The sequence below is a fragment of the Lutjanus erythropterus genome, chromosome 10 (genome assembly GCF_056507025.1).
Source record: "Lutjanus erythropterus isolate fLutEry1 chromosome 10, fLutEry1.hap2, whole genome shotgun sequence".
Classification (NCBI taxonomy): domain Eukaryota; kingdom Metazoa; phylum Chordata; class Actinopteri; order Lutjaniformes; family Lutjanidae; genus Lutjanus; species Lutjanus erythropterus.
In genome coordinates, this window is record NC_139326.1 from 9,252,654 (window position 1) to 9,277,419 (window position 24,766).

The 24,766-nt window shown below is 41.1% G+C and overlaps 1 protein-coding gene across 2 annotated transcripts in view; it reads left to right on the forward strand.

The window, feature by feature from the left end:
- LOC146320027 (multiple C2 and transmembrane domain-containing protein 1-like) overlaps positions 1-24,766 on the forward strand; it is a 175,655-nt gene that overhangs the window by 125,434 nt on the left and 25,455 nt on the right. The window contains exons 16-18 of one of the 2 annotated variants that reach the window (XM_084728149.1): positions 82-198; positions 15,279-15,335; positions 23,177-23,275. In XM_084728149.1, coding sequence (XP_084584275.1) covers positions 82-198; positions 15,279-15,335; positions 23,177-23,275 — 273 coding nt within the window. The remainder of the gene's footprint in view (positions 1-81; positions 199-15,278; positions 15,336-23,176; positions 23,276-24,766) is intronic. The other variant, XM_084728150.1, reaches the window with a different exon arrangement.

Sequence of the window (24,766 nt, forward strand, 5' to 3'; positions counted from 1 at the left end):
CACACTGTTCCACTTTTTTTGTTCTCTCTTTTCTTCTGCTGACTTTTTTTTTCTCTTTTGTCTTTTTCTCCTTTACTTCAGCTTTTTGTCATCGTTGTCTGGAACTTTGAACTCTATATGATTCCAATGGCGTTGCTGCTGCCTTTGGCCTGGAACTATATCCTCATCGCATCGGGGAAGGATACCAGGCAAGATGTGGTGAGTAACCTCATCGCGTCTTTCATTTCACTGTAAAAGCCTCTTTCCACACACAACGTGGGGTTAAACTCAGGCACTATTGTTTCATGGAGACAGTACGCTCTTGTTTTATTTACAACATTAATCACATTGACATCCATTTAATGCCTTTGATACTAGACTTAATACAAAGAATACATAATTGTGCTATAAAAAATCTGACGCATGATTAGTATTGATGTTCAAATAAGTGAGAAAGCAACATACTTCTTTAAAGAAACAACAAAATGAGCATGATACAAACTCATTTCAAATAGAGCTTTTGATTAAATTGCAGTAGTAAACTTTGAGCAAAATTAGAATTTAATTTAAAAAAAATCTCTCTGCTGAATTTTTTTTTAAATAATAAAAAACTCCATCTGCCCCTTGAGGAGCTGCATTTTCAGCGCAATCTCACATTTCTCACTTTGCCTTCTTTGAGGCAAAGAAAAGGGAGAAATAATAGGCTGTCACCTTGAGCTACGTTACGCCACTTACCTGGTAGTATATTTATTTAATTCATTTATTTTTATCTCTTATACCAATTAAATGATGTCAAAGCAATGTCATGGAGAAACAGACATGTTTTAATCATGGTCCGGCACATTTGGAGAGTAGAGAGTGAAAACGAGAGAGAGAGCTGGACTATGGAGTGAGCGTGAACAATGAAGTGATTAATTTTAATAAGTGCCTTTTTTTTTCCAAGACTCAGTTGGAAATAACCAGTTAACGGACCTGCGATTTTCTTGCAGGCTCTTACCTTCTATATGTGTATATTTATCTCTTCATAAGGATTCTTTGGGTTAGATTGGATTTGGAATAGATATTAAATTCAGTCCTTTTAATGAACCAAATCTCATTGCTGTGTGTCAGTGAAATATTTCACATAAAAATGGAATTAGATGTGAGCTGTACAGAACCTACAGCAGATTTATTTGCTAAATCTTCAGAGTTAAGCTTTGTTATTTATAGCCCCTGTTTTCATATTTGTCAATATAAAAAGTTGAGAAAGAAGTCAGAAGAAAAAAAAACTTATGAGTCAAGTACAAGCCATCTGTTACTTGACAGTAACCTGGTGATTTTAAAGTAGTTTGTGGTACGTACTGGAATTTAAGATATTTAAACAGGATTTAGTCAGTCAAGTGAAGAATTAAAGATCTGCAATTGCAAGAGGACAAAATAAAACACCTAATTTGTGAATGACACAGACTTGAATTGCAGAGGCTATTTTTCTTCGCCTGTAGATGGCGACATTGCTTGATAAAAAAAAAAAAATCCCACATGCCTTAAGACAAACACCCCGCATGATGATTTGTCCCCCCCACCTGCTGCTTGTATTTATCCAGACCTAATGATATTCTTTTCCCATGCACTCCCTAATTAAAATGAGGCAACAAAGGTTACATATTCTCGTAATGTGCCACTCACTTCACATACGAGTAAGTACATGTAACTCCTACTCCATGCAGAATTGCTTTTCTCTGCTCCTTGAAAGGGACCATTGTGTCTCAAGTACCTCAGGAATTGGTTGGAACATTAAGACATGTTGATACTGTTGATACTCGTATGGCAAGTGCCTTTTAGTACGACAGTACTGTTGTGCTCAGTTCTACAAAGTTGTCCTGTGCTCAGAGACGAGAGTAGATATGGACACTTATTATTGTGTTACTGCACATTACGTTAGATCTTTTAGTTTGACTGCGTCTGGGCTGCACATTTTTTTACTTTAACTTAAGTTAAGCAGTGTCTTTTAAACTCTTTTGCACCAACTAAAGCCAAAAAATATTTACTTTTAGTTTAATTTCTGTGGAGTTTTTGCTCAGTCCAGGTTTTTTTTTTTTTTTTTTTTTGTCTCTGAAGGTTGCTTCAATATCATCATCTTCAGACTGTGGTTTTAGGGTGTTTGGTTGAAATTAAAGCACTTATGTGCTTGGGACACGGGGATGGACAGATCACCAAGGCCAGGAATGTTTTTTTTTTTAACAATGAGAGCACTGCTGCAAAGTTTCATATCTGACCTTCTTTCAGTTAAATGTCTAAAAGTATTGATAGTATTCATGCTTTTTTAACACTACATTTATATAATTTTTGTAATAATACAATACTAATATTTGATAATATTGAAAATACCAAAGTTATAAAACTGAGAAGATCTAAGTGCTCATTTAAGACCTCACTTCAGTTAAGTTTTTATTTTCCAGACTGAAATTTGGCTCAGACAGTGCAGTGTTCACTGACCTTCTCTGTACTTTTCTACTAATTAAAAAAAAAATCCTATTTTGTGTACCTAGGACTTTTTTTTCTTTATACCGTGGTATCAGAAGAGGTATCGAGTATTGTATTTTACAATTCTAGCATTGTGACTACCCCACTGTCTAATATGTGACAATCAGAATTGGTGTGTATTCTCTATTTCTTGCAATTCAAAAGTCTCAATCGGTGGATTGGAGTGCCAGTGATTATACTGGTTAGTGTTGGATATGCCGAGAAGTTGTGGGCTAGTGAGAGGCAAATACGCAGTGCAATAGCATGGGACAGCAGTGGCGTACTGTACTGTATATGCAGTGTAAGTGAATGTGCAGGTGTGTGCATGATGCATGAATACTGAATATTTTGTGTGTTGTGATGGAGGTGCTCTGCCCTCTGATGTAGTCTGCTATGTTCTCTTTTATTCCAAGGTTATGATTCAGGCACATTCAAAGTGTAGAACTAAAGCTTATGCACACACACACACACACATACACTTGGATCTGTGAGTCACTCCAGGTGTGTGTTTGCATGGTACTACTATGTGTGTGGGAAAATACAGTGTGTGTGTACGTAGAGATAAAAGTTATCTGTCTGCGTATGTGTGAGAAATATGTGTGAGTATTTCTGTCTTCTGTTCTGTGCGTGCAAGAGCCTGCATATGCATGAGCGCGCGGACGTTCTTTGCAACAGTATATCCGATGAAATTGGGATTAATTGTCAAAGATTAGCACCATTAATGCTCCTTTTCTTGCCGCTGTGACAGTAGTGCTGAACAGTGCAGAGCAGCACGGCCGACACAAAGAAGATTCTCTGACAATCTTCGTCTCTCTTGTCTCGGCGTTGCAATCTTACTGCCTCAGGATTGGTGAATGTGATGAACTTTCTCTCCTTTCGCTCCATTATCAACTCTCTTTCAGTTGCAATATTACTTATTTTATGTCAAACTTGAGTACGTAAAGTAGAAGTAACGTGCATTGGTGTAAGCATTCATTATTTTCAGGCATTCGTGTTTGCAAATGCTGCAAATACACACACTCTAATACACATATTCAGACACAAGCATCCCCGGAGTCCTGTCCCTGTTTGTTTTCAGATCTGCGGTGCAGGGGGGAAGTGGGTACAGCAAGAGCATACAGTATCTGCGCTTCCTCTCCCGGTCCCCTGGATTCCTCTTCCGAGTCTTTATCAAGCTGAAGTCATGGACGACTCACTGTTTCCCTCTCGCACTTGGCAGAGCACAGAAAAGAATAGAAAAGAAAACAAGGGAAAAAGGCTTTCTAATTACTTTAAACAACACACCAAATTAAAGCATTGTGCTGAGCCGAGCAAGGGTCAGCATCCGGAGCGCTGCGGTTTTCCAGCAGTCTGGGGTGAGGGTAATGCCAAAGGAATCTCTGCTGAACTCACTCTGAAGGGTGAGAGAGAGAAAGGGGGATAGAGTGGGGGTAGAAAGAGAGAAAACAAAAAAAGTATACACTTGAGTACAGACTTCCTAATGAACTGAAGGGCCTTGCTTCAGCTGATGGGTTCAATGTGAGGACCCTTCTCTGATTTTACACCGCAACCACAGCCCATAGCCCTGTCTATAGCAAATAAACAAACACAGTGTTCTCTACATGCTGTAATTCACCACTCAGGGTCACTGAGTGTTGTGTGGTTACATGCTGCTTTGCAAACAGATCCCGGATCAGCGCTTCTTACCCTCGCCCCAACCTTGACCAGTACCTGCTAAGCAGTCGGAGCGTCCTCAGAACAGCGATTAAAGGAGGCGATGCACCAACAAGGTCGCTGACCTCCTCTCTTATCATGTAGCACTCTGACCTGTGAACCTTGACTCTTCAACACTGTTAGCTGACCCGTGTGTCACGCTATAACATGCTCACTGAAGCAAACAAACAAAGAAGAGGACCTTTTATGCTTTTGAATATGTGCTGAGTACAATACTGCTTTTACTTTGACATTCAAGGCTGCTAATGTACTATCAAGGAAAGCTCACCCCCTCTTTTTGCATCTGTGTGAAGTCTCTTATTGTGGAGGAGCACTTAGGGCTATGATTGTATGGATTTTTTCTTATTGCAGTGACAAAGCAACACATTCCCACAGGACTGCGGTTTACCATAACTGTCTTAATGATTATGTTTCATTAGACTTTATTGAAAAATGCTGTCATAAGCGCAGCATAGCTCCTTTCAGGAATAGGGTGGTGCATCAGTGTGTGCACCGCATAAGTGAAGAAGAGCAAGATGGTGCTGCTCATAGAGAAGAAAATTAAACTTAGCAGTTAGTTGTCTATCTGACAGTAAATGTACAGTACAGGTAACAGTGCCACAGTGTCAATTAATGATCACTGCACCTTCTCAAGGTCAGTGTTAGGCAGTAATTCATTACTCAGTAATATATTATTGTAATACTATTACTTTTTATGGTAGTAAAGGATTACAATTCCTAAATAGTAATAATATTACACATACTAATCCAAGTAAATCTAAGTTACTTTTAGCCATAGTTAGGCAACCATATGATTACATGTATGTACATCTGGTCATGGCAGGTCACGTCAGCTTCTCACCAAAAAGCTCAATGAAAGATGGTGGATGAGGGAAAGAGAGAGAGAGACACTTTGGCTGACTTTGTTTCCAGTTCACAGGGTCAGATGTTCAACTCTGGAGCACAACAAGGCTGCCAACAAAGTACAAATGTAATGTAGTAATATAACATGTAGTGTAACTAATTACTTTTGATACTGTGCAATAAGTAAAATAAAATTATTACTTTTTAAAGGAGTAATAAGTGAAAGGCAACTTATTACACTTTATTAAATAATTTATCCAACAATTCTCAAGACCAAGAAACGTCTCCTCTGTTGTTTCCCAACTGCTGGAAAAATGATTATTGTCCCTGAAGTAAGCTGAGCATGAAAGGCTAACATTAAGACAATGCTAACGCTAGCATTGTACCTTTAAAATGTTGGCACTGATGCAATCATATCCCTTTCAGAAGCTTTGTAATCCAGCCTTGAACTGCAGCTTCTCTTGGAGACAGATGAGTCCATAATGATCAAACCAACACTGAGTGCCCTCTGTGATTATTTATCAATTTTTCTGTGTTAAAAACAGTTGTTGCAGTTGTTAGCATGTTGTTAGCTGTCCGCTGGCAATCCCATGATGACTTGGGTTGAATCTAGTAGTCCTTGTTGTAGTCTAGTAGTCCTTGTCTGTCGCTGATTCATAGGTGTATTAATAGATCCATATGCTGATCTGAAACACATTGTGGGATTGACCCTTTAAAATAATGTTTGCAGTGATGATGGTAATGAGCTCAACCCATCAAGCTGCTATAATCATCACAGCCCTATGCAGAGTACAATAGTGCTTTTACCTTGACATTCAAAGCTGCTAATGTACTATTAAGGAAAGTCTGTCTTGTCTTTGTGCATTTGTGTGGAATCTTCTATTGTGGAGGCGAACTTTAATGACATGACCCTCTCCTCTCCATCTCTATCTTGTTTTGAAACCTGGAACAGTTTGGGACTTAGATCCATCCCAAGCCTGTTGCAAAGGAAGCAGCCGGTAGGCTGGGCTCGGTCAACCAGAGGACAGGCAGCTCTGCTGGAAGAGAAAAAGGCTGCGAGGCGTGTGTGCACGCATGTGTATCTTTTCATAGCGATCTGTCGTATTCATGTGTGTGCCTGCTTGCATGAGTGTATATGATCGGCGTTGAGATTAAGGAGCAGAACACATCCCAGTAGAAACCCTTCCTCGCTGTTCTGTTGGCCCAGAAAGGCCCTTACCAGATGTTATGAAGGTGTTAATTTCAGTGCAGGCTGTCGTAGAGGGCACATGCGCAACATGGTGATGTCTCTTTCTACCACAGGATGACGGGCAATTAGGCCCCGTGACACTGGAGAACCATCCTCTTTATCCCATGCTTCAGACCATTACATAGATTCACCCACTGGATCTGCCAACCCATTACAGAAGAGGAGACCTTAATGGCCTGAAGATACTTCACACTTACAGACATGCCTCTTACTTGCACACTCTGCATCCCGACATAGATAGTATTTGTATAAAAACAAATGTAGAGTTTAATCTCATGATAGAACTTCATTGACTTTGGTTTTCTACTATTTTCATACTTGTTTAAATCCATGTAGTTCTACTTGTAGTAGTTTAGTCTTTACTTTCCTGACTGTGAAGCACTCAGTGTGACAGCAGCGTATTGTTCATTAGTGTAAAAATAATCTGGTTTATCTCCAAGACAGTAATAATGTCTGATTTTATTGGAACATTGTATCATTTCTGGAACAAGCCTTCATTGCCATTTTTATCTATTCTATTTTCTCCCTGATTTTGCATCTCAAAAAAAACTCGTCTGCGTCTCTAAACACACTGTGCCTTGACATCTGCCCTCATTAAGAGCCACGCACAACACAGGTAGAGAAGAGTAAATATTAAGAAAGCTGTAAGGAAAAGAGGAAACGCTGCCTATTATACCTCGACTCCTCCAGAAAGTCACACCTCCACTTTTTTTTTTCCCATAAAACCATAAAAACTCTGGAAAGAAAAGGAGAACGAGAAAAGGAGATGGAGTGGGAGCAGGAGACAGAAAAAGACAGAGGAGGCATTCAGAGAGACGGAGGAAAACAGCGGTGGATGGCAGGCACTCCTCAGTGCGGAGTCAGACATGGCAGTTGGTGACAGGTGACAAAATCAAAAGGTCATGTCACTTTTAACTGGGAGCGCCTGTGCCCCACTGATTTCCCCCGTGCCGCCCCGGCATCACCGCGCTCATCTCTGCTCCTCTCTGCTCCTCTCGCTGCCTCTCTGTCTCTGCTAAACTGGCAGATAGGATGGCAGGCTGGCAGGCAGAAAGACAGGCGACGGGCAGAGTTTGAAGCGGGACGGGAGCATCGGGAGCATCAGGAATGCCACTGCAGAAATCCTCCCAGCCTCGCTTTTCATCATGTTGTCTCTCTTTCTCTTCCTTCCCCTCCATTTGTCTAACTCCCTTCATCACACTGAACCTTTGTAACTGTCTGTGCTCTTTGCTAACAACGTCAGCAGCTCAGGGTGTCTGCCTCAGTGCTTCTTGTTGTTGTTTTGTCTATACAGTACACCCGCTGTAGCTGTTTGCAGTTTTTCTGTGTAAACCTTGAGCTTAAGCCCACAGATGTGTGAGTGTGTTTGTGTGGAATAGATTGTACATCAAGTGTGTACCAACTCGAGCCCACTTTTCCACAACTGGGTTTGAAAAACAATAAAACAAGACAGTATCATCTGTCTGAGAAGGACAAACATCTTATCACTGAATTGACTGTATTTACTGACTATCTCAACAATGCCAGTGGAGCATGTAAAACTGATTTTCTCCGGAAAGCTGCTGAATCTCTGACTAAACACTGATTTGTCAACAACTAACCAGCAAGAAATGTACATTTGTGTTAGCATGTTTACATTATTATCCCGCGTTTCAATCTTCTCCAGCGCTCACAGATTTGGTGTTGCTTTCATGAATATGGAGCCGCCCTTTCTCACCCCCACCCCCAGCCTCCAGCTCCGGTAGCACCCCGGCCTCACCCATATCCAGCCCCCTGCTGGGTGAGCCCTGGCTGGGGCAGTGCAGATGGAAGGGCCCCCCTCTGAGGGCCACGGCTCTGACAGCTTGTGAAGGGCCCGCGTGGGTCAGCCAGGCTCAGCCAGCAGCCCCTTATCAGACGCGCAGCCCTCCCCCAGTCTGCAGAAACTGTGGTGTAGGCAATATGCACATGCACACACACACACACACACACACACACACATACACATACACTCATGGACAGTGCATACAAAGTAGGGCCTTGAGATCCCCCAGCCAGCCAGTCGGCCAAACCTCAGCAGCTGGAGAGGTTAAAACCCCCTCACGTATCAAAGAGGAAAAGCAGCAGGAGGATGGAGGGAGGGAGGGATAGAGGAATGGGAGAAAAAAGGAGGAGAAAGTATATCTTCATGTTCGCCGGGATGTCTGCCTCGGCGTCAATTCCCCCTGCGGCTGTCATTGGGAAGGTTAGGAGGGGAGATAGTGGAACTCAGCCTGGCCAGGCAGAGAGAGGGGCTAGAAAAGAGGCATTTCAGAGGAAGAGGTGAAAATGATTCGGCTGCTAGCTCAGGTCATAGTTTTCTGCTTTCCCTCTGTGGAGAGTGTCTGTGTGCACTTGTTTCATTGACAGGATCTTTTCTGTTCATCCACTCAAAGTAGGGTTTTTTTTTGCTCCTGACCTGTCAAGTTAGATATAAACTCTCATGTCCCTTACAGTGTAGTTATATAACCGTGAATAAGTAGTTAATTAGCATTTCTTAATTGTTTGGACTTGAAGGGATAGTTTGGATTATTCGGTGTGGGGTTGTAAGAGGTACTTATCGATGGTCAGTGCATAATATCCAGTCAATGCCAGTCAGCACACCCCCAGTTAGAAGAAGCAGAGAGGAGAACTGGCATGGAAGTTAAGCAATGTACTGCTGCAGACAGGATCAACAACAAAAGGTATTTTCACTACTTAAAAAAAGCCCACCTGAAAAACTTAATGTCTGTTTAAGTGTAGGCTGTATTTGGAATATTTTTACCTCTTTACTTTGCCATCAGACAGCATTTTCTGACATGAAATAACTGTTATATAAGCCAAACTCCACGGGTGAAATCAGCAGTTTTACCTTGCCTTATCACAGGAGTTGCTGCTCTACTGCTGCCACAATCTGTTAGTCTGTTTGTGTTATTGTGTGACTTGTGTGTTATAAAAGGATGGTTCGGATTCTCCAAAGTCACACAATGACACACACAAAAAACTGAAAGATTAAGGCAGTGGTAGACCAGCAGCTCCTGTGTTCAGGCGAGACACAATTGCTGATTCACCCATGGAGTAACTGCGCTTTTCTGTTTGAAAAGGCTGTCTGATGGAAAGATAGTGGTGAAAATATTCTAAATATAGCATACACTTAAAATGATATAGATTTTTTTCAGGTGGGACTTCTTTTCTAAACCAGGGTTATTCTTTTCACTTTATATCTCTTGTGTGAGGGCTAAATTTTAAGGTACAACCATACCTCTTATCCTTCATCATCAACGTTATTAGTTATTTTTGTTTGAGTCAGGGTAAGGAGTTTACAACTGGACATAAATCAAGATTGACCAATTTTAAATTGAAGACATTGTGCTTCTCTGATTTAAGTTAAGAGGCGTTGGATCACCATTGCTATTACTTTCACCAAAACATTACAGAGCCATCAAACTATCCTGTAAGTAGAAGGTCACAGTAATAAATTCCTTGCGACCCTAAGAGTCTGAAAAGGTGTTAGAGGTTTTCTCTTGGTGTTGACTGTGTGCAAAAAGCTACCTGTTGAGACAAAAGAAAGATACACAAGTTTTTCTCTCAGCGTACCCTCAGTAGGGTATCAGAATTTTCCACCCGATAGACAGTTCTTGAAACCTGTTTTCTGCAATTCCCTTTCACCACTCTTACAACTTCTCATCGCATCTCAGTCAATCAGTCAGTCTGTGTAAGAACGGTTCACTCACACAGGAAAACATCAGATCCAAACACTCTCCGGACTTTTCGCCTAGCTTACATTCCTCTTTTTATGTCTTGACTTTTTTCAAATTCAGTCGAGGCAGACTTCAGCTAGTACCACATACTTCAGCTGGCACAGAGCAACGGTAAGTGGTAGAGAAAGAATTGGCTCTGTAAGGCTGATTGTAAATTAGAGCTGACATGAAGATGCAAAACATTTGAGTGTCCAATTTCAAGCTTTGTAGCTGTGAGGTATCAAGTCACCAAATAGAGTAAAGCCATGGTCATGCAAGGATTCACTGAAGAACTCCAGACACTGAAACAAGAAGACACTACTGTATACCACCTCTGTGATTTGGTTTGGTTGGTGTGTTATTTTGAGTGTAATGTCATTAAAGATTAAGGCATTCACACACGATTAAAACCTCTGCATGCAGAGCATCCACAGTCGAGTCTATTTCGGACAGAAGCCGTGTCAAGCTGCGCAGAGCAGATTGAGCTGGGCAGGAAGTCAGATACACAAAACTGGTCAATTTTCAATATGAAACAGCCTTTTCAGACCAAAACAGACATAAAAAATAAACCATTTAACTACATTGCCTTCTTCTCCTGTGGTGGAAGCACAAAAATCTAGGAAAAAATTCAAGGGAAAATCAACAAAATCTTGACAAGTCGGCAAAATCAGGCAGGCAAAACACTCCGCTTCTGAAATGCTCCTGGTGGGCAAGAGGCCGTGTGGAGGACGGATCAAAACTGTGGCAGAAGTGACACGCCCAGTGGAATCAAGGCATAAGGAAACAAAAACTAGAGGTGGAACCTGATATTGGATATCGGACTAATGTCACAGATCCACGTTCTGATCCAGTTTCAAAGTCCTACATTGTTATTAATTAAAATTTATGTGCTACACAGCGTGAAACGAAAGATAAATAAGTTTTCATAGCAAATTTACAATATTAATGTGTATCCAAGGGGACAGGGCCCTAAATCTGTTGCAAAATACAGCTGGTTAAAACTTTAAACAGTGCAAAAATGATAATTACCAACATAAACCTCTATATTCAGAACAAAGACATTACAAACACGAACAAAACACAGTGAACATCAATTGACACAGAACTTTTCACCACTAAACAGAATCCAGCTTCACCCTCATGTAACCTAACTACTACAACTACTACTACTACTACTATGAATCTTTAAGATTAAAATTCTCTGATTCCGGCTTCTTAAATGCTAATGTTTTCTGGTTTCTTTGGTTCTTTATGACAGGAGAAGGGAACCAAAGAAACGAGACACCTGAGGACATCACCTCAGTTTTTGGAAAACACTGATTTTCTGACATTTAAAAAGAACAAACAACAAATCGACATTAATTGACAATGAAAATAGTTGTTAGTTGCAGCCTTAAAACATATCTATGAATATTATTTTCCATTTCTGACAGTAAATCCCTTACACACAAGCAATGCAGACTTTTTCCTCACAGTGTTATGAATTGACAGGTAAGAGAGAAAAAAAAATCAGAGTGATGTAGCAGAGCTTGTGCGTGGATCTGAGCCAACGCAACAGATACTTAATATTTGCAAATCAGCTTTTTAGGTACGAGCCACTAAGGCCAAACAGATGTATTCACACTTTCACAGCCATTTGAACTCTCAATGTCATTGTATTCACATCTATTCTTTGTGTGTGTTTTATATTATCACCATCTTTGTATGTATTTATGGGGCACAGTGTAATCTGTAAGAGTAGCCCGCATCATCCCTGTATCATTTGAATAGGTCTGAATATGTTAATCCCCACCTCAGTAGATATTGAATTGACTGGAGCAGCTCTGCAGGCAATGTGAGCTCTACACGATCCTGTCGACAGCAAGGCTTTGATGCTGCCGTGCTGTAATGATAGTAATTCAAACAACATGATAATGGGGGGATAAGCAGACAAATGATATCATACACCAAACAGGTCTTAGAAAGAGGGAAAGAATGAGGAAAAATAGAGTGAGAGGTAGAGGGAGAGAAAGAAAGATGTTTGGAATTCATCGACTGCACTGAGGTAATTTATATCCTCCCTCGCTTAGACAGTAGCTTCAGTGCACACATTTAGCCGTGGCAATCTTCAGGGCAGATGACATGTTCCATGTCTTTTTATTTATTAATTTTACACTGTGTCTCATTGCAGGAAACATGACTTCTCTCTGTAACCAGAGGCGATAGAGGAGAGAAAGCAGAGAGGAGAGCTGAGGGAGACAAACGACTCTATCATTCTCTCTGTCTCTCTAGGTCATGCTTCTCCAGCTAGCTCATGCTCATTCCCTTTGTTTAAAGTTTGGAGCGTGTGCCAGGCATGCCCTAGTAAAGCCTCTGTGTGGAGGAATCCATTATGTTTGTATTTTGGCACGGGTGAAAGGATTTGGGAGGAACCATGATGACTTTATAAACAGTTATAGTTCATTTGTTTAGAGATGCCAGGAGGCTTAGATTTTATAGTATCACGTCTGCATCTTCTGCCTCGGCTGAGCACAAGAATTCCCTCTCTGGTATTTGTATACTGTAGTAGTGAATGTATTCAGTATCAATAAAGAGAGTGTGAACTGTAAACAGTCAAGCTTATTTGTCTAGACGCTGATGGAGTCTCAGTGAACTGGGAATAACCAGTTGCTACAGTCAGACAGTTAAAACGAGCAGTGCCATGCATACATGCACAACACTTTGCCCTAGTGACTCTGAGCTATTGATAGAACACACACACAAACACACACACACGCACTATTGACTCTACCCTCTCAACTCTGCTGTTCTGAACTCCTCTTTGTTTGTGTGGGAAGCTGCATTTACATAAGAGGCTTATGTCAGCCGCCACATAGTTTCCCCCCTTATTCCGATGAAAAACAAAAAGGACAAAAGCTATTGTCTTGTTAAGTAATGATTTTTGGATTTCTCCAAACTAGTTTGTGCCGTTATGGAGGTGGTTAGGGGGTTTCGGTGATGTTGAGGCTGGGTGAATGTTTTTTTTTGGGGGGGTGTTTGGGTTGGTAATGCAGACAACAATGAGAACAGATGATTGTTGAGGTTGACAGCTGTAGGGATTATGATATGGGTGTTTGTTTATGTAAATTGGGAGCACCAATATGACCTTGTGGCTTTGATGTGTGATTGACAGACAGAGGGTTGATGAGAGATGCAGCAGTGATCTGTGGTTTTTCGCCTCAGTGGCATCAAACTACGCACGTGAAATTGTGCATGCACAGAGACAAGCAGCTCGAGTGCTGTATCACTAAACAGTAATCACATATAATATCACTAAACTCAGTGGCCCAAGCTCGAATGTTGATTTGCTTTTTCACATACAGATAGAGGTCTGGATTCTAGTACGTGAAGGACTGTGTTTTTCATAGTGCCATTTTTTTTACTGCATTCAGTGCTTCTTAATCTGTTTGTAAAAATTATACCCAGCCTCTACAGTCTGTGTGCAAATAAGATGGCTTTAATCTTTCAGATAGCGCGCAGTGCGTATGCCACAGTCAAATTTTGTGTGCATTTGAAGTGGAAATCTGTGGAGCTTTTCATGTGTCACTTAATGCCATCAGAGATGGACATTTTATGAGTTTTGGATGTGCAGGAAACGACAAAGTCGGGTTAACTTTGTGAAGTGATAATCATCGTTCAGGGTAACATCATGGTAACAATACCAACATGTGGTTAACGTTGTCAAATGGTTTCACCTTGGTTATGTTCAAGGCCCAACTACACTGAAAGTGATAATTGATGCACCTCATTCAACACACAAAAGCAGGAAGCTATTTATGTGAATCTATTTATTTGTTTAGTAGTATTATTAATAACTGATTTCTTGAATAAAATGATCAAATAATGATCAAACAAGTTTTATATCAGAACACTTTTACTATCACAACCCTCTCTCTCTCTGCCACGAGTCCAATGTATTTTTAATTCCTTTCAATTCTCTGCAAACAGGTACTGTAGCTGCAGGAAAAAAAAGACGTCCTTAATGACAGTTGTGTGTGTGCATTCAAACTCTCAGAGCAATACATGAACTTCAAAACGCACAGCCAGATGCTGTTAGGGAGTTTTGGCTTTTAGGCACCAAAACTAGTCAGTATGGTTTATGAAAATACTTAGATACGTTAAAATAAGTCACTGCTGAATTTTGGTTCCACACAGGACATGAGTAGCGATCTCCTGGGTGAAATTCCTGTTTGTTTGAGCCATCGATCCACCTCGACCTCCTCCAGCCTCTGTGGACTGTGCTGTTCTTTATACTATGTCACTTGACATTTCTTTCCTTTACAACATTCCTGTGTAAAATGATCATCGATGATGATCATGCACCATTGGGTGAGACCAGGCTGAATAATTCTTTTACTAAAGAGGAGAAGCTACAACTTGCAGGCACCATTGTTAGGTTGTACAATATACCATGTATGTATCCATATGTGCCTTTGTGTTTGTGGTTCTGATGGTGCGCACATGAGTGTGTCTCTGTCATATTTTTCTTTGTGTTGTACAGTATGTAGCATGGTATCTTGGGGCTTCAGAGCTACACCAGCTCCGGTTTCATCGGTCGTGGACCACTGAAGCACATAGTTGCTGTTCTTTGTGACTTGCTCTCTGTGCTGCAGGCTTTCTTCTTTCTTCTCTCATGGACCGTCAGCCTGTGAGAGGATGTGAGACGATGAATAGATAGATAGATAGATGGATAGATAGATGAATATATAGCGAGCGACAGGAAGGCTGACGGTAGAGGTGAGAGACGAGTGCAAAGGTTAAAGAGGTCAGAAGGGACTGAGCAGAATCAGAGGAAGAAGAGTTCTGCTGTCTCGCCTTCCCGCTGAATGGTAAAAGATTTGAATGCTTTTGTGCAATGCGATTTGAGTGGATGAATAGACTTTAATCCTCAGCGTGTTGAAATTCAAAGCCCGAGCATTTGCTTACATTTCCAGAAGTGTCAACACATTTGAACAACAGAATGTTTCTAAAATTAAATTCTAATTCTAAATCATTCTGAGGCTCGTGACATATTAGCACACACCAATCTAATAGTTGTGCTATGTGCATGCTTTCCATACTCATTAACAAACTCTTGCCAGACATAAGCATAACCAATCAGCTTTAGTATGCCTCTTTGACTTTTCTGATGATGTTAACCCTGTGTTATCTAATGTTTATCCCCACTATAGCTGTTGCATAAACATTTTTTTTATTTCTCTTTTTTTTTTCTCTCTTTGCTCTGTTGCAACTGTCAGCAAGCAGTGGAGGACCTGCTGGAGGACGAGGATGAGGACTTTGACAAAGATGACAAGGTAATTATGTCTTGTGTCAGGGATGCACTCACACAAACATACACACACTGCCTCAGGTGGGGTTGACACCGCTTCATATACCGGAAACACAAACAGACGAACGAAATGACTCCATCTTCCCCTCCCATCTCCTCCCCTGTTCAGTTATTCTCACTGCCTGGGGCGCAAACACATGTACAAAGATTGTACAACCTTTTAACCTTTTGAAAAGTTTCCCCTGTAGGTGTGTGCACGGCACATATCTCACCTTTCTTCCTTGTGATTTGCTTTGCTTATGGTCTCTTACTGCAGGTACACCATCCTTACTTTTCCCTTCAATATAACAAATGCTATGTTGAATTTACATCACTAACGTTGTGCTTCAGCCCTGCTTCCTGAGAACATGCACCCATATAAAGTGCTTAGTTAGCTATTTAGGTCCATTCACTGCTCCTTTATGTCCCAGTAAAACAGCATCTGGGCTTGTCCAGACACTATCAGGTAACAACAGGTGGCTGCTTTACTGCCTCCGCTCGTTTACACTGTAGGAACAGCTACTGAAACAAATGCCACTGGATAGGATACAGTACCATGTCGATGGTCCACTTGGGAATGGTAATTGAAATGGTGCAGCTCTTTATCTACGCACTGTGTTGTCTCGTGGTTTGTGGTGAGGCACGCTTCAAATGGAAGCCTTTTCTGTTTGATGCTCTGCTCTGATTAGACTCGCACTGTGTAAAGCAAGAACAAAAATTATAACTTAAGCTTTTAAGTTAAGTTCAAATTGTTTTCCTGTGAAATCCATGAACTGCCTTGACTGAACAATCCGGAATCTGAAATTACTTGAGCCGCTACTTGATGCCTTACAGCCACGCTCCAGCAATATAAAGGTTAGTAGGCTAAGATGTGGTAAATTGCATGGTCTGTTTTGGTAATCTTTTTGGAGGAAAACTCTGGCTTTTTGCAATGGTAATTGTAAAGGCCTTTGACCAGGCAATTTGATATGTGAAAATTATTTTTGCCTGAGGACACTCTGTATGCTGAATTTACTCATGCTACTGCAACCTCGCTACAACCTCTCCCATAGTTGAAGGGTCGTAAGTGCGAACCTGCAACAAAGGGGTTAAAAAAACACATTTATAGTGCAGATGGTCAAATAGTCATCCCACCAGTAAGTCAGGCAATCAGTCAGCCAGGCTGCCAGTTGGGCGATGAGCACACAAAGATACGTGAGCATTACATCCTCTCCCACAGTGATGCGGTAGCAAAGTTTCATGGCTGTGAAGTTCCAAGGCTGAAATGTACAGGGGGCCACCGACTGAAGATACGCACCAGGCAACCTTGAACCTTTTTTTCTACCCCCTTCTTTACGTCTGTCCTCCCATCATTGCATTTCCCTACCTCCTCTCAGGGAAAAAATAAAAATACAGGCATTTGAAAAGCTGCAGATTATATGAAATACATTTTTGGACTTTCATATTGAAATGAGGTGCAGCAGCAGCTTCTGCGGCCTCCGTCAGATTTGGTGCCAAACTGATTATTCCACATAAGAGGGCCTTGCTCTCTGTGCTCACACAGGGCTGGGATGCTGGATAGCACAGCCGCCACAAAGGCTACAATTTACCAACTCTGGCTTCATACATTTTGATCTATTGCTCCCCTCAACTGTTAGCATTTCATTTGAGCTGTAGGGAAGTTGAAAAGGGGGCATTTTTCTTTTTTCTTTGCCTACATGTCTCTCCCCTCCCACTCTCCTTCTACCCTTCCCTCAATCGTCTCCTTCCCTGCCTTTTTTTCCCCCTCTTTCATTCTCACACATTCTCCCCCCGTCTCTCTCTCCTATGCTTTCCCTCCAACCTGGTTAAGTGCAGAACAAATGGAGTTTCAAGGCTTAACAAATTTGTCTTTTACATTGGATATGAGGTCTTTTACATTGGATATGAGGCACAGCTTCAGATTGTATGAGTAAGTATGAAGGACGGGTCAAAGGAGGCCTCTTTTATGGCACAGGCCTATAGGGGAGAGAGGGAAGACGAGAGAAAGAGAGAGGAGAGGGAAAAAAGATTAATAAATATGCCAAGGCCTCATTTTAATTGAACTTGAAGCATATGTTGCAAGTATGTACAATCTGTCCCAGATGTTTACTCCGGCCATGTGCACGGCTCTTCCCAGTGCACCACAAGGCAGCTATTAGCTGGATAACCTTTGCTCCAGAGGCTAAATGGGGTATTACATGGCCAAAAAGTAGAGCACCTGTTTTTCATTGCGTCGAGGACCCCTTGCAGGCTTTTTGCCTTGGATCACCACATGTGTTTTGACTTAACAGATTGTTGGGCAGACGTGAAAAGTGTCTTTCTTGTGAGCAAGCACTGATATTAGTCACTTAATCTCAATGAAAGTCCAGCATCTAGACTAATTGATGGGGACGGCTCAGTTGTTAAAGCCAAGCAGGCAGGCTCATGAAGGGTGAAAGAATGTTAGACTAATTTTTTTCCTCTTCTCCTCCTCCTCCACACTGTGTGTTTGTGTGTGTGCGTGCCATGCTGACCTTCAGCATGGAATGTTGCTTGTTTCTTATTGCCTACACACACACATAAAATATGTTAGCAGTATACTGCCCCAGTTTTTAACCTCTATTTTCCATAAAACTAATTTTAAACATGGTGACATGTTGCAGATGCACCTTTTCTCCTTCAGAGTGCATTAGTGATCCAGTACATACAAAGTTATTGAATTTGTAGACTTTGAAATAACCCACTTTATATATATTCCACATGAAAGGATGTTGGCAGGGTACAAAAAAGTTTTTAGCGTAAATAGGGTTTTCACTGATTTAAATATTCTAAAAGAAGCATCGCTGCTTTATGCAGAACCTTTTTTCATTGAGTGTGTTGCAGGTAACATTTGAACATTATTGAACTGAGGTCGAGATGAAATCGTTCAACATTTCTGTCTTTATTTTTGAAGGTATTTTGAACTCTATTTCACGGGAATATTTTCAAGATGTAGTTCTAATAGGAAATTATTTCCTTTGTTTTGGAAAATTATCTTTCAAAAGATTTCACCTTTATTATGACCTCTATTGTGGTAGACATAGGAGGTAAAGCACAGGTTTAATTAACTACATTAACAGTGGCTCCATTCAATCTAACTGAAAACGTTAAGCATCGGTGTTGTTATTTACACCTGTGATTTTTGTTGCTATGATATCAAAATGTCTTCCTAGAGAAGTATCTTGTAAATGCACAGCATGTAAATTGTGCCGCTAGAGGTCTCTCAATAAAAACAGTGAGAAAAGACAGATTTATGGCAGCTGTTGTCTTAACTGGTAAACATCCACCATCGCTTATAAAAATCAATCTGACGTGACTCGGGCAGAAATCTTGTTCACAGACAAGCTAATGTGTTTAAGTTTAATTCACCTTAAGTTTTGTTACATTCGCTAACTTTCTTCCTCGCTCTCTGACGTATCATCTGGTGCTTCCCAGAAATTGCAGCAACTAGAGGGGATATACGGTAAAGGTTAGATGTTACCTTGAATAAAATTACATATTTCCCTCGATTTGAACTTTGTTAGAAACATTTAAAAATATATATCATATGTCATTTTAATGCCAACGCATTGCATCTCTGCAGCACCACAGTACCTTTTTCCTTCATCACAAAATTGCAGCTTCTGCAACTTGGATGTTGCTCTTCATAATATTGCGATTTAAAAAATATTTGCACATCCTTAAATTGCATGTTTTTTTTTTTCCATTAATTCATCTGACTTAAAAAATGTGTGCCTTAGTCCCTTTATGGACCTTTTCAGTACAGCTTGAAGTTACATTATGAGACTAAGGCAGTGTGAGATAGCAGAAACAGGCGCCTCATGCCTTTATTTACAGACTAGTGGCTGCAGGTGCTTCAGTGTGCAATGTAGCCTGTGATGTCTCCTCTCACCTGTGGGCTGAGTGTCCAGAGCCGGCATGAGGCGATCACCTTTAGGCTCTGCTTGGGTATGAGTGTTTGTGCGCGTAAATGTGTTTGTGTATTTGTGTGAGCATCTTGGTTATGTGCGTGTGTGTATGTGCAGTGGCTCAGCTGCCTCCCAGAGGGGGGGGCTTACTGGAAAAAAGAGAGAGAGAGAGAGAGAGTGAGGGAGAGACAGACTGAAGGAGTGAGGAGATTACCCTCACACGGTTGACTGGTCACTGAAGCGCTCGTGCTCCGCTCAGCTAGGCTCCACTAGCCTCAGGAGGACCTGACACAGATAAGATACACACTGCAATCATGTCCTGCTCACGGGCTTACTGCTTGGTGCACTCCCTCTCTCTTTCTCTCTCTATGTCTATCTATCTATATCTCGCTCACACACACACACACACACACACACACACACACACACACACACACACACACACACACACACAGACCACATGCACCTTCAAAAACGTCTTTTCCTCTCCCGTTTTTAGCTCATCTTCTCCTCCCCTCCCTCAAAGCTGATGGTAAATATAGAGTGGACTTTAATCGTCAGCTTGAACACATTGATCTGTAAAAATTTAATTATACTGAAATGAAAAGTCCTTTTTAGTCTCATTTATGGACCAATTCCCCAAGGCACTCCATATTAACCAACAGTGAAACCAGTTTTCGTCCAAGACTGGAGTCAAAAAATAACGTATTTGCTGTTTTTTTTACTTGTTATCTTTGATCTGCAGGAGCACCAGCTGATTGTAGTTCTGTCTGAGATTAAAATACATCTTTGAAAGATTTAGAAATATATTACTTATGAACAACTTGCATGACACTACGGGTGTTGTGATATGCTGGTACTGACAATAACCATGATATTTAAAAACTACTGATATCATGTTAAACGTGCATATGATGTTGTGTAAATAGTACTTTGTGCTCTTAAATCATTTCTGTTTCTTTCCATTCTCGCTTTGTTTCCCTTGCCCAGTGCCCCTACACCTTTTCCCTAGCCATTACAGGTAAAATGTGCAGTATTGTTAATAAACGCACCTTTCAAAGTTGGCCCGTCCTCCCTGGCTCAAAGAACAAGACAGGGTGAGAGAGACAGAAATTAAGTGTGTGAGCAGTGAGAACAAAGCAGTGAATCAGAGAAATAAAACTTTATTTTCTTATTTTATCACAGGGTTTATGTGAAAACAGCCGAAGCGATCCTCAGACTGTTTTGCCTGTGTGTGTGTGTGTGTGTGTGTGTGTGTGTGTGTGTGTGTGTGTGTGTGTGTGTGTGTGTGTGTGTGTGTGTGTGTGTGTGTTCATGTGTGTAAAAGTCTTCCTGCAGCTCTCACTGATGAGGACAGAGACACAGATTGCAATGTAACCATTGTCCGCCATGTTTTTACGGAGTTCAGACCTCAGAACATGTGCGCTGTTATTGACTGGAAGCTACACGACACTGCCAAACAAAATGAAGCCCAGAAGTGTCCCAAACACAACAAAATGTGATAATATAAGAAAATACTGGCATCAAACAGGGTCTGTGCAGCTACAGCCACCACCACACACTAGTGGGACGTAAGTGTTGATTTAGAGGGAGAGTGTTTATGAGTCTAAAAATTTTTTTAGTCAAATGTTTCATATTTTGCCTTTAAATGAATTGCTTGTTTCGTTTGATTTTGTACAGTTATGCTCACAGACTCTGTCTCCATCTCCAGGTTTGTAATTTGAGTGTAACTGATTTACCAAAAAAAAGAGACAAAATGCACAATAAACAAAGCTAAAGAAAGATTTGACTGAGAGCATTTTCAGATTTTTTTTTTTTTTTTTTTTTGAGATTTCAGTTGTTTCTGTAGGTGTAGTATAGTGCAGGGAAAATCTGATATTGGGGCAGCCCTACATGACACACAGCGAATAGTCCTCATGTGGTAAATCCCACCTGACCAGTGGTCCAAAAAGGTTATAGCATGTTGGAATGCATGTCTGGTTTCATCAGTTTTATGAGCGCCATACTGTATCTTTTTTTTCTCTTTTGGAGGTCTTAACGACGAGTCCGCTGTGTATATAAGACTGAGCATACATGATCCTCTGTTTCTTCATCTCTCCTGCCACACAGCCGTCTTCCTACACCACAGTATCTCTTTATCCTTCTCATCAATAGTGCTGAGACAGCCGTTCCACCCTCTGCTGCTTTCCCTCAAGGCATGACTCATGCACATACATGGACACACACACACATACACACACATACACACACACACTCATGGACGTGTGTGTGTTTAGTAATGGCTCTCTGGCGAGTATATGACTCCTGGCGAATGGCGAGTATCTGCACACATATCCAGTTTTTATCCAGCAGGCCTCACAGCTATTTTCAGCTACTGATTTTAACATACCCTGTTTCTCTTTTTGTATTTATCTGTCTCTTGTCTTTCTCTCCCCGTCTCTGTCTCAGCTGCTGTCTCTTCTTCTTCGTATCATTAAGCAAGTGTCAAGGCTCTCTGCTCCTCGTAATGTTAAATAAGACACACACTTTGTCTTAAAGTGAATATGGTTAAGAACAGTGCAAGTTTTCTGACTCTCTCAGCTCTGCAGCAGCTTCCCGAGCCCCGGCACTCCTCTCTCAGTCCCAGTCACAGCACCGTGCCGATTGCTCAGATAGCGACATGGCATAATGTAATTGGACTAAAGGGAGCACTGGGAATTATATCAATGCTCTGGAAAAAAATAGTGTGACTGAAATGTTGTTCTGGGGAGGCTATTGAGCCTGTGATGCAGTGGGGTTGTCCTCAGGTATCAGGGGGGTTTTCGGCTGCTGAGGAAAATGGGAGAGAGGGAGAGAGGGAAAGAGAAAAAAAAGTTTGAATGTCTGTGTTCTTTTCTTCTCACTGCCTGTGAAGGATGAAAAGCGTCACGCCGTAAAAGATGCTTTTGACTTTTCCGCTTCATTTTTCTTCCCATCTCACTGTCTTTTTTTTCTCCCCCCGTTGTTCAGCAGAGACGCTGGTAGGAACTGCATTTTAATCATGTTTTGCTAATAGAGGGAGGAATGAAAACAAAAAGGAGGGTGAAAGAGGCATGGAGGGGTATTGTCTCTCTATGCAAAATACACTGCATTGTTTGTTTGTTTTTCCTCTTTGTCACACACATACATCAGGTGGATCATTGCTCACTATCTCTATTCCCCCCAGATACACATCTCTTGCTTTGTCTTTTTGCTTTCTCTCATTTCTCTCTCATTTTCTGACTCTCTGCCATTCTCTTAACACTTTTACTTTAACTCTGGCCTTTGTTATTTAAAAGAAATTGTGTTTTTTTGTTGTACTGTGGGTCTCAAATTAGTCCAGTTTGAACCCAAATATCAAATGCAATCACTACAAAAATCACAAAAAACAATTAGGATGCCTTTACTGTCACAGCGTTGTCATTTATTCCTTAAAAAGAAACAAACTCAGGCACGTTATGGCATCAAACCTTCATCAAGGAGTCCGGTCCAAAAGGCTTGATGCTGCTTGACACGTTAGAGTTTGTTTTTTTTGAGCTGGAGTTTTTGTGATTTTTGTAGTACACATGTCCATCAATGTCTATCCAAATAGCATCTCAAAATGCATTTCAAGTCCAGGAAGTGCCCATACCCAAACATTTTTGATCAAATAAAGGCATTTTAAAATCTAAACAAATGTGAGTTCTGAAAAAAATCTATTTCCTGCACTGTAAGGCTAAAACTGTTCCCATCTCTGCAGCGCATTTGGTGAAAACAATGTTATTCTTCCCTACTGGCTAGAGCCTAGTTATATTGGCCAAGTATGAGACCCCAGTTGTAAAACATCCACATGTTTTCTTTAACCCTTTCACCTTAATTTCTCTGGGTTGTAAAAGAGAAAATCTCACTGTAATTTATCCACAAGGACCCTAAACCAGACCCCTGGGAGGACAGCAGTGATAAAAACCATATCCTCGAGGATATGTTGGCTTCCTGGCACTTTGAGTGGATACGAGCGATGGTGGTAAGTGGGCATGTGTGTGTGGCTCGGGCACTGACTCCTAAAGGTGTGTGTCGCTGTCTTCTAGTTTCCTACTTAGCTCGTCATCTGTCCGGCGGCCTCTGTCTGCCGTCATGTTGGGGTTTGTGTTACAGTACCTGTCCTCTGTCCGCGTCTCAATCGGCACGTATTGCACTGCACGTTCAGCCCTCAACCTAACCCCACCTCGAGGCCGCCGCCTCTGCCTGCTCTCTAAGGTGATGGGGGAACTAATGGGGTTCCAGCATGGAAGGCTGCTCCTGTCTTTTTGTGTGACTCTCCTGTAGGACTGTAGACCTGTCACACTGCAAGGTGACAGCTGCAGATTGAGGTGCGACGGTGTGTTAACTAGAGGTGTCACAATTCTCCAAATCCATGATTTGATATGATTTTAGATTTTAAGGTCATGATTCAGTTCGATTTTTCAGTTTATTTTATACTATTGTTAGACTGTCAAGTCTTGACTGGTAAAGATAAACAGATCATTGTTTTATACCCTCACAAGTGTCATTTACTTTTTCAAATTCATCTTTAAAAAGTTTTTTTATTTTTTAACTAGGGACCCACTATAAAAAAAAAAAGACAAACCAGACCTTATCATATGAATCTTGGGATTAGTTAATTTGTGCATAAATTAAGATTCCTGACCATCCGCATCAACTTATATTCTTTTGAGGCCCTACTGGAAATATGTACACATGTATATTAAATACTTTATAAATGAGAAATAAATGCATTTAGGCTGCTAACAGGCCATCTCATTTTCATTTCCATTCATCAGGAGAACAAAACAGGATATTCTAGCTTACTTCACTAATTAGACAAAATAAGCGCATTTAGGCCAAATTAACAGCCCCTCATTTTTCCTTTTCCTTTCCTTTTTAAAAGGTGTACTGCAGACATTACTCTTAAGTTTGCAGATTTTTTTTTGGTGACCTAGATAAAACCTCCTGCGACCTGCCTGTGGGTCACGACCTGCTTTCTGGGAATGACAGTCTGCAGCGTATCAAGTGTGTTATAATTGCTGGTAAAGCTTTGCTGCGTCATCTTTAAAGTGTTGTGTTTTTTTTTCTTCAGACAGACGCCGGATGCTGCATGTAGATGAGGGCTGAGAGAAAAAAATCCTGGGAGGATCGGCGATTCTGCCATTTGAGTCGATTCTTGAAAATGAAAGCTCTTTTTGATCTTTTTCGATTTAATATTGAAACTGTGACACCCCCTAGTGTTAACTGTGTTTAGCTGGTGGGACCTTTGGCTCTGAGGTACTAAAGGGTGGCGCTGGGAGTGACTTGAATGTATTTGTACCTGTTTGGTATAATCTGTGCAGTGAGGGGGGCCATCAGGGAATAAAACACCTTCATTTATTCATTTCTTTGCCAAAAATAGACCTTTAGATTCAGATTTTTTTTTTTTTTGAAAAGCACTAATTATATTCCTCTCACAAATAATGATTGTTTTCACATCCTGTGACCCTTA